General features: G+C 41.9%; 2 protein-coding genes across 8 annotated transcripts in view; one reads left to right on the forward strand and one right to left on the reverse strand.

Annotated features, from left to right (window-relative positions):
• LOC121634100 (gastrula zinc finger protein XlCGF57.1-like) overlaps positions 1–14,241 on the forward strand; it is a 540,387-nt gene that overhangs the window by 86,353 nt on the left and 439,793 nt on the right. The gene's annotated exons all lie outside the window — the stretch shown is intronic.
• On the reverse strand, positions 751–13,736 carry LOC121634099 (heterogeneous nuclear ribonucleoprotein Q). 7 transcript variants are annotated; one of them, XR_006009175.1, is made up of 12 exons: positions 13,575–13,736; positions 12,782–12,941; positions 11,688–11,806; positions 11,392–11,613; positions 9,884–10,060; positions 9,665–9,800; positions 9,388–9,593; positions 9,153–9,302; positions 4,845–4,966; positions 3,994–4,532; positions 2,411–2,504; positions 751–2,160 (listed from the first exon to the last, which is right to left on the reverse strand). XR_006009175.1 is itself a non-coding variant. In XM_041976545.1 (11 exons), exons 1-11 carry the CDS (start codon positions 13,575–13,577, stop codon positions 2,476–2,478), a joined length of 1,860 nt encoding a protein of 619 aa, XP_041832479.1. In that variant the 5' UTR covers positions 13,578–13,736; the 3' UTR covers positions 751–2,475. The 7 variants fall into 7 exon arrangements, 5 of the variants coding, with proteins under 5 accessions (XP_041832479.1, XP_041832478.1, XP_041832481.1 ...); XR_006009174.1 differs by having other exon boundaries at positions 751–2,298; XM_041976545.1 differs by having other exon boundaries at positions 751–2,501.

Below are 14,241 nucleotides of genomic sequence, written 5' to 3' on the forward strand. Positions count from 1 at the left end.
TTATTATATATTTTTGTACATTAATATTCTTTAAAAATTTGAACAAAAAACTACTAAGTAATAAGGAAAGAAAGTAATAATACATGTGTCATGAGTAATAATGTTTCTACTCCATCACATTATTAATGTGGAAAAGTATAAGAGGAGGGATTTTGAGGAAGAAAGGAAACAAATCATATGAGCCAAAGTAATTAATTAAAGTCATGCCCATCCTACTGTTGAATATATTTTTCTTTAATCCTTTAACATTGGCTGATGCAGTTCAATACAAACTTATACAAAAATAAAATATCCGTTTAAGTTTAATAATGTATTTAATACCAGTTCATCTCCGAGGATCTCATTATTTTCTTAAATATAAAAAATATATCTATATAATCAGATTTCGTTGGAAAGAGCTATACTAACTCGCGTCTTGTGACGTGGACATGGCAACCCATAATCCGAACAACGCCACTTCCGGTTTAGTGACCCATTTGTTTTGGTCAGTTTGTAGCCTGCAGCTGTTCACGCTAAGCCAGCAAATATTTACTAAAACTCATTCCCACGTGATTTAGACGAGCCAATCAACGACATCCAACAGTTTGACAGCTCTGGTTTTATTATAAATATATTTATTTACTGTTTAAATTTCCCCAATAATTTAATAATACCTTGAAATGAAGTCACTGCTGTTTTAACTACCAAATTCCTTAAAAAGAACTTGTAATTCATCATGAGGCTCAGGAACAAGAAAAAACAGAAGCCATGTGGGAGTCGATAACTTTATTAGAAAAATAGGTTTAACTCACCTCACTGTGCAGTATAAAACATTTCATTTGCAAGTTTGCAAACACACGTTAGAGGGAAAAAATAAAAGTAAAAACTGACCCTTAACATTGGAGATCCAATAGAGTCAATAGTTAAAAAAACTGCCTCTTGTCCACAAACTGGTATAAAGATGAACAAGCTGCACAACCCTCTGAACGGAGAAGTTAAACACGCCTCGTGTTTCCTGGCAAAATGTCACAAAAAGCCAGAGACTAAAACGCACAAATGAAAATGTCTTTAAAGCGTTTAAAATCCAACATCACATCCTGTCACCATTAAAACATCCCATTTCCAACAAGCTCAAAGAGCCCATTTCATGTTCCTAAAATTCCCACAATGCCTTTCATGAAAACAGTTTCAGTCTGCAGAGAATAATTCGTCTAACGGCCCCGTTGTGGGTGCAGGAACTTGAATGCATTAAATAAAATAAAAAGACCTTGTGAATTCCTATGTTCAGATATAGAAAAAACAGTCTTATTCCTGAGCCATGAGCTCTGCTGTTGCTTAAAACAGTCAGTAAAAGCCAAACCAGATTTCTGAGCTAACTACGGAGGCAAACACGAGTCAATCCAAACTGCTGGTCTACACAGTTCCTGGCTGGCTTTTACAGATTTAACGGACATATGATAAAACAGGCAGGCAAACGGAGAACATGAGCAGACTTCTTCTTCAGGTTTTTACTTTTCAAACTACAACGTGAAAGCCCGCTCACTTCCTGGCGTCTCGTAGGCTCCTCGCTCGTCTCCCACATCAATGCAACAGAGAACATCATTTTCCAGTATAGCTTACACAGAAAGAGAAATGACACCAGTTACATCGGTTTGCATGATATTCAGTCTGTTCAGGTACAATCCTGCTCTCTGCAACGCTGCGTTCAGGTACATTCTGAAACTTTAAGACCTGGAGGATTTACTTTCCATTTCTAAAACAAAAAGGCAGCTTCATGAGACGTCGTGACCGTTACAGAAGACGTCATTAATCGGTGGAGACAAAAACAAATATGGAGACAGCTGTCCCATTAAGGACGATGAAGGATGGCGGCGGTTGCCAGGTGTTGGGATTTCTCAGCAGCAGGTAAATCAGCTTGTTCAGGCTCGCTTCGAGAGGAGCAGTTTCTAGAGAACTGAAGCAGTTCGTGAAGTGCCGTTATCGTCGCCTGTGCAAACTTCTGAGGTGGAGTCGGGTGGGGAAGGAGGTCGATCCCTGCCTCAGTTTCCTCAAGTACAAAACGGGCCAGCTGGTGTGAAACTGAGGTAGTTAACGGACCGATCAGCTGGAAAGCCTGGCCTCGGTCGCCAGCTCGCCGCTCCTCCACGCCGTTTCAGTTCTTCGCTTAGTCACAAAACAGAACTTAAAAAACAAAAACCATTACAAAGTTTTTACAAAGTGCAAAGCTTTATCCGGAAGGATGTCAGTCATCAACTCCTGCTCAGCATGTCTCACATGGCTGATCTGGATTTGGGCAAAAGGGGGGGGGGCTTATAAACTCTAAAAAAAAAAAAAAAAAAGTTTTGCTCTTCTAATTATCCTCAAACGTAGAGCAGATCTGCTCATCGAGAAGGCTGGAATGTCATTGGACCACAGAGTCAGGTGACCTTACCATTCCCTCCACGGGCAGCCTGCAGCGTGCAACGCCGTACGCTGGTCCGTCTTCATAGCAACGCATCAGGACCGGCCTCGACCCCTTTCCCCTGCTAGTCAGGTAACAAAAGGAAGCAATTAGAAAAAGGAAAACAGGATCATGTTACATGTACACATTTACTGCTCTGACTCCCTTCCCAGCACAGCGCTAGCTGCACGGCGGGAGCTCAACCCTGAACTAGCAAACATTAGCAGAGAAGCAATCACACCGCCAGGCACAACATGCACGTCGATGCTTCAGAGGCGACAAGCGGGGAAAAAGATAAAGAAATAAAAATCAGCGGGTTCTGAACAGAAGTGGAGGTGCAGCAGGTGGAGGGAAAGCGAGGGCGGTGAAGATTAAAGCAGCCGTTAGATCTATAAACCGGAGGAAAAATAAAGAAAAGCTACAGGCGACACATGCAAAGCAGATTTCTCCCACAACAGCACAGTTATCAAACATGCACGGTTAGTGTCCAGGCCTTGAACAGCAAGGAAGATCCTTCTGGGACCAGGAAAAGCTTCAGACTAAAATCAAATTGTGCTTTTTATTCCCTCCCCCCAGTAGAGACAATAGAAACTTGTAGGCTTGATGGGGGGTGAGGCTAACTCTTGATGCTGCATCGACAGTGAAATTTAGACACCAAATTGTGAGACATTTATGTTTTTTGGACATGAGGAACTCATAAGGATGAAGTATGTCACTACACATACAGAGCATCAAAGTAGGTGACTTGGAATTTGATGGCATGCAAGGTGACACTGTAGCATGTGGCCAACATTGGCAAACCTTTAGTCCATTTTCTTCCACAAGGAGCCTTAAAATTTGAAGGAAATTTGAAGAGAGAATTTGCCGAAACATGAATTTGCAACACAATTTGAAGTTTTGTACACGTGTGCGTGTATGTTTATTAAAGCAGACAAACAGCAAAGAATACAAGCCAAAATGTAAAGCCAAAAAATAGGACCGCGGAGGTCCTTTTTTTTTTTTTTCCTTTCTTTTTTTCCAATAACAACACACGCATTACTCTGACAATACAAATTGTAATTTTTAGCTGTTTTTTAAATACATGTTTAGGAGACATATGCTTTGTTGCTGTTAGCTACTTAAAACATGGAAACCAGAATTTCTAAAAACAGACATAAAGCTACAGCCAAATAGACAGCTCCAGCACATTTGAGTCTAAAATTTTTTCAGTTAGTTTCAGGTGTTTTTTTTAAACCATCTTTTAAGAGAAAAAAAGAAAAAAAGAAGCAGTTCGCCAGAAACACGTGGGAGTGTGACTACACCACAAGTCCAAGCGGATTTTTAAAATATGTACAAAAACGGATAACTTGCCAGATGTCACCAATTTTGAGGAAAGAAAAATAAAAATGCAGGCAACCGTATGGGACTGAGGGCCAATCAGATCGTCTCTAAATAAAAGACAAAAAAATTAAAAATAAAAACACGATTTTTTTTGTGTGTGTGTGCTATCAAAGCCCTACTGGTTTACTTCCACTGTTGCCCAAAAGAATCCTGATAAAATTCCTGGTTGTCAGATTTGTAACCGGAATAGTTACCAGAATGATCACCACCTTGGAGCGGTTGCTGAGCAATGGGTTGAGAGCCCCAGTTCTGATTATTGGTCTGGCGACGCTTGGAATCTGGCTGGTTGTACCCATCAGCTTTGCGCTTTCCTCCTACATTTCCACCGCGGCCACCCCGCGCACCACGTACCCCTCCTCGCCCTCTTGGCTGCAGGCCTCCTCTTGCTCCTCGCCCGCCGCGACCTGGTCCGGGCCCGCCACGTTGTGAGAAGTTGGCCCTGCCTCTGGGTGCCCCGGCAACGCCGCGTCCTCTGGCCGGCGAGGCTCCGCCCCGAGCGCCCCGGCTGCCTCCCCGTCCTCGACCCGGTGCCTGGAAGTCGTCGTAGCCGTAGTAGGGGTCGTCGTAACCGCCGCGGTAGTTGTGATAGTCATAGCCGTAGTAGTCATAGTAGTCGTCGTAACCGTAGTAGTCAGGCGTGTAGGCGTAGCCGCCCCGGCTACCGCCCCGGCCCCGGCCTCTGACAGGAGGAGGCATGTGGGGAGGCGGAGGGTAGTAGTAATAGTCGTCATACCTGAAGGAGGAAACAAAACAGCCGTTACAACCAGCCAAACCAAATAAAACTAGCAGCACAGACAGCAGACCTCCACCAGTCAGCCAGCGACGATTCTTATTTTAAGCTCTAATGAAAACGATCCCCGTCTCCCCGTAGGGAAGAATCCTTTTAGAAAATTCCTGGATCCAGGCGGTGACCCAGATCACCCCCAAAATCTAATCCCTGGTTCCATTTCTCAGATTTCTTAAAAGTTTCATGAAAATCCGTCGTGAATGTGACAGATGCCAGATACACGACCTGCGCCAGCTGGTATGGAATGAGACGTCTTACATTTGTGTTTTAGCTGCTTGTCTCTGGGCTTTCCGTTCTTTCCTCTTCTGATCTGGTGGTTTGGCAAAAACTATCTCAATGGGCTCTCCCTCCAGCTCCTTCCCGTTCATTTCTTCCAATGCCTGAAGGAAGAAAGTTTGTTTATGTAACGGATTCTGTACATGAGAGCAGGTCAGAGATTTACATGACATGTAAAGAGAAACAAGCAAAGCAGAAAATATATAAAATAATTAAAACAGTTAAAAACCAAGAGCAGTCCAGATAAGTGTTAACCCTTACAACTCCAAGCCATCCCAGTATAAACCAGTCTGTAGCAGCTTTTAATCCCAGTATAAACCAGTCTGTAACAGCTTTTAATCCCAGTATAAACCAGTCTGTAGCAGCTTTTAATCCCAGTATAAACCAGCCTGTAACAGCTTTTAATCCCAGTATAAAGCAGTCTGTAGCATTTTTTAATCCCAATATAAACCAGTGTGTAGCAGCTTTTAATCCCAGTATAAACCAGTCTGTAGCAGCTTTTAATCCCAGTATAAACCAGTCTGTAGCAGCTTTTAATCCCAGTATAAACCAGTCTGTAGCAGCTTTTAATCCCAGTATAAACCAGTCTGTAGCATCTTTTAATCCCAGTATAAACCAGTCTGTAGCAGCTTTTAATCCCAGTATAAACCAGTGTGTAGCAGCTTTTAATCCCAGTATAAACCAGTCTGTAGCAGCTTTTAATCCCATTATAAACCAGTGTGTAGCAGCTTTTAATCCCAGTATAAACCAGTCTGTAGCGGCTTCTAATCCCAGTATAAACCAGTCTGTAGCAGCTTTTAATCCCAGTATAAACCAGTCTGTAACAGCTTTTAATCCCAGTATAAACCAGTCTGTAGCAGCTTTTAATCCCAGTATAAACCAGTCTGTAACAGCTTTTAATCCCAGTATAAACCAGTCTGTAGCAGCTTTTAATCCCAGTATAAACCAGTCTGTAGCAGCTTTTAATCCCAGTATAAACCAGTCTGTAACAGCTTTTAATCCCAGTATAAACCAGTCTGTAGCAGCTTTTAATCCCAGTATAAACCAGCCTGTAACAGCTTTTAATCCCAGTATAAAGCAGTCTGTAGCATTTTTTAATCCCAATATAAACCAGTGTGTAGCAGCTTTTAATCCCAGTATAAACCAGTCTGTAGCAGCTTTTAATCCCAGTATAAACCAGTCTGTAGCAGCTTTTAATCCCAGTATAAACCAGTCTGTAGCATCTTTTAATCCCAGTATAAACCAGTCTGTAGCAGCTTTTAATCCCAGTATAAACCAGTGTGTAGCAGCTTTTAATCCCAGTATAAACCAGTCTGTAGCAGCTTTTAATCCCAGTATAAACCAGTCTGTAACAGCTTTTAATTCCAGTAAAAACCAGTGTGTAGCAGCTTTTAATCCCAGTATAAACCAGTCTGTAGCAGCTTTTAATCCCAGTATAAACCAGTCTGTAGCAGCTTTTAATCCCAGTATAAACCAGTCTGTAGCAGCTTTTAATCCCAGTATAAACCAGTCTGTAACAGCTTTTAATCCCAGTATAAACCAGTCTGTAGCAGCTTTTAATCCCAATATAAACCAGTCTGTAACATCTTTTAATCCCAGTATAAACCAGTCTGTAACAGCTTTTAATCCCAGTATAAACCAGTCTGTAGCATCTTTTAATCCCAGTATAAACCAGTCTGTAGCAGCTTTTAATCCCAGTATAAACCAGTGTGTAGCAGCTTTTAATCCCAGTATAAACCAGTCTGTAGCAGCTTTTAATCCCAGTATAAACCAGTCTGTAGCAGCTTTTAATCCCAGTATAAACCAGTCTGTAGCATCTTTTAATCCCAGTATAAACCAGTCTGTAGCAGCTTTTAATCCCAGTATAAACCAGTGTGTAGCAGCTTTTAATCCCAGTATAAACCAGTCTGTAGCAGCTTTTAATCCCAGTATAAACCAGTCTGTAGCATCTTTTAATCCCAGTATAAACCAGTCTGTAGCAGGTTTTAATCCCAGTATAAACCAGTCTGTAGCATCTTTTAATCCCAGTATAAACCAGTCTGTAACAGCTTTTAATCCCAGTATAAACCAGTCTGTAGCAGCTTTTAATCCCAGTATAAACCAGCCTGTAACAGCTTTTAATCCCAGTATAAACCAGCCTGTAGCATTTTTTAATCCCAATATAAACCAGTGTGTAGCAGCTTTTAATCCCAGTATAAACCAGTCTGTAGCAGCTTTTAATCCCAGTATAAACCAGTCTGTAGCAGCTTTTAATCCCAGTATAAACCAGTCTGTAGCAGCTTTTAATCCCAGTATAAACCAGTCTGTAGCAGCTTTTAATCCCAGTATAAACCAGTCTGTAGCATCTTTTAATCCCAGTATAAACCAGTCTGTAGCATCTTTTAATCCCAGTATAAACCAGTCTGTAGCAGCTTTTAATCCCAGTATAAACCAGTCTGTAGCAGCTTTTAATCCCAGTATAAACCAGTCTGTAGCAGCTTTTAATCCCAATCTAAACCAGTCTGTAGCATCTTTTAATCCCAGTATAAACCAGTCTGTAACAGCTTTTAATCCCAGTATAAACCAGTCTGTAGCAGCTTTTAATCCCAGTATAAACCAGTCTGTAGCATCTTTTAATCCCAATATAAACCAGTCTGTAGCATCTTTTAATCCCAGTATAAACCAGTCTGTAGCAGCTTTTAATCCCAGTATAAACCAGTCTGTAGCAGCTTTTAATCCCAGTATAAACCAGTCTGTAGCATATTTTAATCCCAGTATAAACCAGTCTGTAGCATCTTTTAATCCCAGTATAAACCAGTCTGTAGCAGCTTTTAATCCCAGTATAAACCAGTCTGTAACAGCTTTTAATCCCAGTATAAACCAGTCTGTAGCAGCTTTTAATCCCAGTATAAACCAGTCTGTAGCAGGTTTTAATCCCAGTATAAACCAGTCTGTAGCAGGTTTTAATCCCAGTATAAACCAGTCTGTAGCAGGTTTTAATCCCAGTATAAACCAGTCTGTAACAGCTTTTAATCCCAGTATAAACCAGTCTGTAACAGCTTTTAATCCCAGTATAAACCAGTCTGTAGCAGCTTTTAATCCCAGTATAAACCAGTCTGTAACAGCTTTTAATCCCAGTATAAACCAGTCTGTAGCAGCTTTTAATCCCAGTATAAACCAGTCTGTAGCAGCTTTTAATCCCAGTATAAACCAGTCTGTAGCAGCTTTTAATCCCAGTATAAACCAGTCTGTAACAGCTTTTAATCCCAGTATAAACCAGTGTGTAGCAGCTGTCAGACTGGGAGGTAAAATGATGTAAAATGAATGTATGAATAGATGTAGCAGCATAAAGGTCGACCAGAAGAAGAAAGCAGAATTTATTACTAACAGAACTTTGTAGAAATAACACACAGATCAACAGTGACCAAACCTTTTCTCATCTCATCGTTCTCTCAAGTTTTGGCTTTCAGGAGAAAAAATATTGTTATTGAAACAAACACACAACAGAAACTATTTCCATGTTTCCACTTTTTCCTCATTTCCAGTTATTCCTGCTACTATTTACCTGCTATCCTCACTAAACCAACTCCAGCTCAGCTGCTTTGTGGCGCCACCGTGCATCAGAAACGTCTTCTTGGCTTTATTCCAGCCATAGAGGAGCATTATTTTTCTTCTTTTCACACACACATAGAACTTTCTGCTCACTGGTTGATCTTTGGCTGCTCCTGATTGGACGTTACCGTCAATCTAAGCTCTCTGATTGGTGGAAAGTCTGACAGGAAGTGGCTTCATCATCATGTCCAGGTCTAAATAGAGGTCTCTTAGCAACATAGTAGTGATGGTGATGTTTTTATGATGAAATGTGATAAATAATGCTGTTATCATGGATCATTGTGGATTTACCAGATAGAGTCTCTGAATAAAACTACATTTAGTGGCTGGATTGTAAACAACCTGGACGGGATAGAAATGCCTGGAAAACCTCCGTAGATCAGCTAAAGGGTAAAAGATCCATCACATTTACCCCACAGAGCTACACACCACCGCTCCTGAAACACTGCTGATGGTGGAAGTGATGGCGCTTGCTAGCAGTGTTGAGGGTTAAAGCTCTCTTAGTCTACTGGAGATGAATGCATGGTTGAGTTTCTCTTGGTCTTATCAGGAGCCTAAACTTTCGTCCAGATGTGCAGTCGTATTTAAAAAGTCTACAGAAGTCAGTTCAACAAGCTTATTCTTCATAGACAGGCTGCAAACTTTAAGCCCTAAAGACCAGAACAGAGAGTAAAGAGAAAAACCCGACGGCATCCTCACCTTCACTGCACCGTCCCGCTCCTCAAAGTGAATGAAGGCGTAGTCTTTGAGCTTCTTAACTCGTTCCAGTTTTCCAAACTGGCTGAAGGACTTCTCCAGGATTTCCTCTGTAACACCGTTAGCAAGGTTCCTTACAAATAAAACTTTGACCTGAAACACAGAGAGGAGGCCAGCTCGTCTTCCCTGATCATCTTCATCACGTGAAGTCATCGTCTCTTTGTTTTGTGAATCTCACCTTGGCCATAACTTCCGGGTCGGGGTCCTCGATGGGGTCGGCCCACTCCACCGTCACCAGGTTTCCCCAGACCTTCACCTTCCCGCTCATCAGCCGCCGGCGTGCCTGAGCAGCTGTTTTGTGATCTTCATACTCCAGGAAGCAGAAGCCCCGGTTCTTCTTCTTGTCATCGGGTTGATGGTACAGTATAACATCACTGAGGCCCTCTGATGAGAAAACACGGCGGGTCAGACGAGCGGAGTAACCGGCTTACTGAAGCAGAACAGACTCGGTTTACCTGTGACCTTAGAAAACTCCTCAACGATCTGCTCCTTCGTCTTACTCTTAGGAATGGAGCCAACAAATAGCCTGTTGTTGGCAACAGATATACAAACACCGATGTGCTTGCCTGGCCGAATCTCATGATTGTTATACTGGAAAAAACATATTTCAAGATGATGAGCTGACGAACGCTGACCTCGCGGCGCATTTACGGCTCCTTCCTGACAGAACTCACCAGCTTCACCGCCTCCTGGGCCGCTTCTTTAGTGCAGAACGTGATGAAGGCGTAGCCCCGGTTCAGGCTGCTCAGGGGGTCCATCATTAGCCGCAAGTCCCAGATAGACCCAGCCTTCTCAAAGAGAGGAACCAGCTCATCTTCAAACAGGTCGCGAGGAATCTTCCCAACAAATATCTACAGGAAACAGCAGGAAAGCTCTCTGTAGTGGCAGCAGCTTCAGGCAGTAAATCAGAACGCTGTGTTTTACCCTCCTTTACATCACTAACTAGAAGCACTCAGACCAGACCGCCACCAAGCATTAGCCTCTTTTTGACAATGACTGTGGGCATTACTGAGTTAGAACCTTATGGCAAAATAATCCCTTCTACCTCTCAGCAGTAAAGAATGCTTTATAAAATTCCTGAATGCAGGCGGTGATCCGGATCATAGCCTGCATTTAATCACTTCTTCCTAATTCCATTTTGGAGATTTCCTGAAAATTTCATCTAAATCCGTCCATAACTTTTTATGTCGCTAACAGACAGAAAGACCAACTTTTTAAAATCCAGTGAGCAGAAACATTTAAGCCTTTAAATGCCTGCTCATGCTGGACGCAGAAGACGGACACGGAGACGACAATGAGAGCTGTCGGTGGGGGAAGGAGTAAATACGCTGGTGCTTCTTCCTGCTCCTTTTTGAGCATGTTGGGTAAAATGACTGCTTTGATAACAAATTTAGGTGTTTGTGTAAATAATTTAGTTTTGCTTTGATAGTTTGAGTGTATTTGGTATTTTTCCATGTTCTTCATTTGCAATAAAAGAGAACTTTCTAGATTTTATTGGTGAAGTTTTGTACCCAGTGGAAGGAGTCGTCGAGGAGCGGTACCAGAGAGAGAGGATGCCTGGAGATTTGTGGAGGATGGACAGGAGTTCCTTACACGCCGCTTTATTCCACTCATGTTTCTTATTATTGGCTTTGTCTCAGATTGCTTCGATGCTGCTTTATTTAGTACTTTTCCTCATTTTTTCCAGTCTTATATTTATTATTTTTCCCTATTTTAAAATGAACATTTTCTCTAGAAACATGTTTCTTTCTAACAAATCAAATCTTTATATTTGTAGAGATTCTTCTGATTGAGGGCCAGTTCGCCCTGGAGGGTTGGGGGGGGGGAGGGTTGGGGGACACGGCAGCTAAAATAATTTTTAAATAAATAACTGGAACTTGGACACTCGATGCTCTCGGGAAACAAAACTGTTGTAAAATAATGTAAATACGTCCAAATTCTGTAAACTAAATTTTTATTCATGCAACTTTAACTTTTGTTCTATTGCAGTTTTAAGCATTTATATCAAATAATGTAAAAAACTTGCCAGATCTTTAAAGTCACAGTCGTCCTGAAAACGGGGAAATTATTGACACATTTATAGAAAACAAAGCCTTCCCGTCACAATTACAGCACCTAAAGGGTTAAAACGTGAGCTCTGCCTGCCTGTCTGACATGTTTACAACAACATGGCAACCCATACCTCCGTTCCAACGGTCGGCTGGGGGCCTGAGTACACAGACTCAGGTGGGGGTCCGCCATACTTTCGCTGACCTGTTGTTACGTCGAGGGTGTAGCTGGTTCTGTCCAGGAGTTCTTTGATTTTAGTCTCATCAGGTCCTTTACTGACGGGTGAAACTTTAGTCCCTTGTTTTTCTCTTTGCCTGTAAGTCTTCATAACTCCACAGAGAAAGGCACTTTTGTTCTAGAAAGGACAAAAACACGTCAGAAGTTTCTTAGAAATATTTAGGCGTCAGCCGCTCCGGTGAGGAAACTTACTTGTACGTGTGATAGGTCGCTCTCTTTGAACTGGACCAGAACTTGCAGCGCTCCCTCCTCATTGAATTCTTTCAGCGCTTCGATGGCTCTTTCATCGAGGTCACTATGTGCTACCAGGCCTACGCAGAAAGTACAAAACATATTCTCAGTATGATGCTCAAAGGCTAAAGCAGCCATAGAGAGATGATCCGGGGGTATTTATATATTTTTATTCAATGGAGAGGCCTTATACCCTCTCAGTAGATGCCCTGGGGTCCCGTATTGCCAGAATCAACAAACCAACCCAGTAGAGACGTTGCTCCATATCGGGGCTTCTTAATTTTGTCCAATATGGGCTGCAATCCAGCAGGTTTTCCATGTATCCCTGCTCCAGCACACCTGACTCGGATGAATGAGTCATTGTGCAGAACTTGACAGGCTGTTAGATCCATTTAATTGAATCAAGTGTGCTGATGCAAGAATACACGTTTCACCATGTTTGACCAAATTACGGTCAAAAGCCATAAATATATCCAACAAGCCATTAAAGACGTGGCTTTAGCGTAGACAACGGGTTTTACTGTTTGTTAAATTGTGTTTTTGATATAATCTTTATGAACTTTGTATTGTTATATGAAGCACTTTGTGATTTCTGTATGTGTGAAGGCTGCTAAATAAATTTATTATGGAAAATAAATTAAAATCTAAAAAGGACAACCTCAATCAGTCTAATCACACTGCATGTCCCGAAGCCAAATGTGCAGTAAAACTGAACGTCATAACAACAAAAAACTTTTTAAGACTGAGAAGTACTGAAACAGCATGTTCGATGAGGATAAATTTGGTTGTTGAAAGTATCAGATTGCTCAGAGATGCAGGTGCATGGATGTCAAACTCTGGTCCTTCAATCAGATGTGTTGGAGCAGGAAAGCCACAGGAGAGTCCCTGCAGGACCAGCGTTTGAAATCCTTGCATATGTAACTACGTGCAGCCCTCCTGGCCCTTGATGTTTACAACCCTTTGGGGGGAACAATCATCTCTCAAGCACAAATAAATCTGATCTCAGACCTTGAATAGTAGCAGAATCATAAGCAGACAACTGAACGTAGGCTTACCTGCTACATAAAGTTCATCCAGCTTCTCAGCGACTTGCTGGGGTAAACCAGCCTCCAATAAAGCCTGGAAATGTTCTGAGTGGGTCACCGCTGCTGTAGTGTCCATTGGCTCCTCCGTACCATTCCCGTTTACATGATCCGTGGCCATGTCTCCAGACATCTGGAAAGGCGACACCGTGGCTGAATTACCAATGACACCAACATAGCTTCAGGAGGAACTCAGACAACATCACATCTGGGGTTTGGCGCCATGGTTTGAGACTGGACAGGATTTGGGGCGTCATCTGCATGGCTCCTGTGAGCTGCGAGTAATTCCGAAACTGAAACAACACCGACACCCTCCAAAACGCAAACCTGCCACCATGTTAATAACACACACACACACAGTGTCCGGCGAAGACCTACAGCTTTATAACACATGTACCACGCCTCGGCCAACTTAGTGCTTCGCCTTTGCAAGCTCGTGCGAACCATAGGCCCCACTATTCACCGCACGCATGTAGGTGAAAACTGAATTAGGTGAACGTTAGCTTACCTCTCTGGTTTAAGCACATTTTGATAACAGTGGTTTCTCTATAACATCTACACATGATCATAACATACTGCGACCGATCTGCAAGGTATTGCTTAAAATGGGTCCGTTTTTTCCTTCAAAATACCGGCTAGCTAGCCATGTAAACTAGCTACATTGCTAGCTGTGGCCGGTCGTACAACAAATGCAACATTAACGTGCACAGAGTGCCAAGTAAGATATACATAGTTTTAGAAAAAAATGTATTTCCGTGTTACGTACCATGCGGATTTAAATTTGGGTGCACGATGCTGATCCGCCGTATTAATGTTACTCTGAAATAACGAAAATATTAACGCCAGCGCTTTTTCCAGATTGGTTTCTTTGCACCCGGTGACACAAAATGGCAGCTACGTAACGTCGCGAGCGCTGCGTCTTCCCTTTGGATAAAAGGGGTTTCTTAAACTGCTCTTCACGGGCTTCTCCGGTTTCATTTATCCGGGTGACCAGAGGCTCTGATTGACAGGCGCAGACTTTTCTTTCTTTCTTTCTTTCTTTCTTTCTTTCTTTCTTTCTTTCTTTCTTTCTTTCTTTCTTTCTCTTTCTTTCTTTCTTTCTTTCTTTCTTTCTTTCTTTCTTTCTTTCTTTCTTTCTTTCTTTCTTTCTTTCTTTCTTTCGTAAAGAAAACAGAAAATAAGCAGTTACACAATTAAGCTGAATACACATGAACCCACTGACTGTCAGAATCTATCCACGTGTATGTAAAGTTAACATCTTCAAAAGAATTTTATTAATTTGTATCAAGAGCTGTTTGCCTTTGGACTAAAAGAAGGCGGGTTTTCTTGCTAACATGACTGTATATTTAAAAAGATTAAACTGCTCAATAGCATACAATGTAGTAAAGTGCTCTGTGAAATAAAAAAGATGTCATTAATCTCTCCAGGAAAAT

This window comes from Melanotaenia boesemani, chromosome 22, assembly GCF_017639745.1.
Source record: "Melanotaenia boesemani isolate fMelBoe1 chromosome 22, fMelBoe1.pri, whole genome shotgun sequence".
Classification (NCBI taxonomy): domain Eukaryota; kingdom Metazoa; phylum Chordata; class Actinopteri; order Atheriniformes; family Melanotaeniidae; genus Melanotaenia; species Melanotaenia boesemani.

Bases quoted from the DNA above. Each gene is read 5' to 3' on its own strand.
- LOC121634099 (XM_041976543.1), bottom strand. The intron at 11,807-12,781 runs GTAAGCCTACGT...CTTTCTGCGTAG, and splicing joins GGATGAACTTTATGTAGCAG to GCCTGGTAGCACATAGTGAC. The intron at 9,594-9,664 runs GTAAACCGAGTC...TTTTCTCATCAG, and splicing joins GGAGTTTTCTAAGGTCACAG to AGGGCCTCAGTGATGTTATA.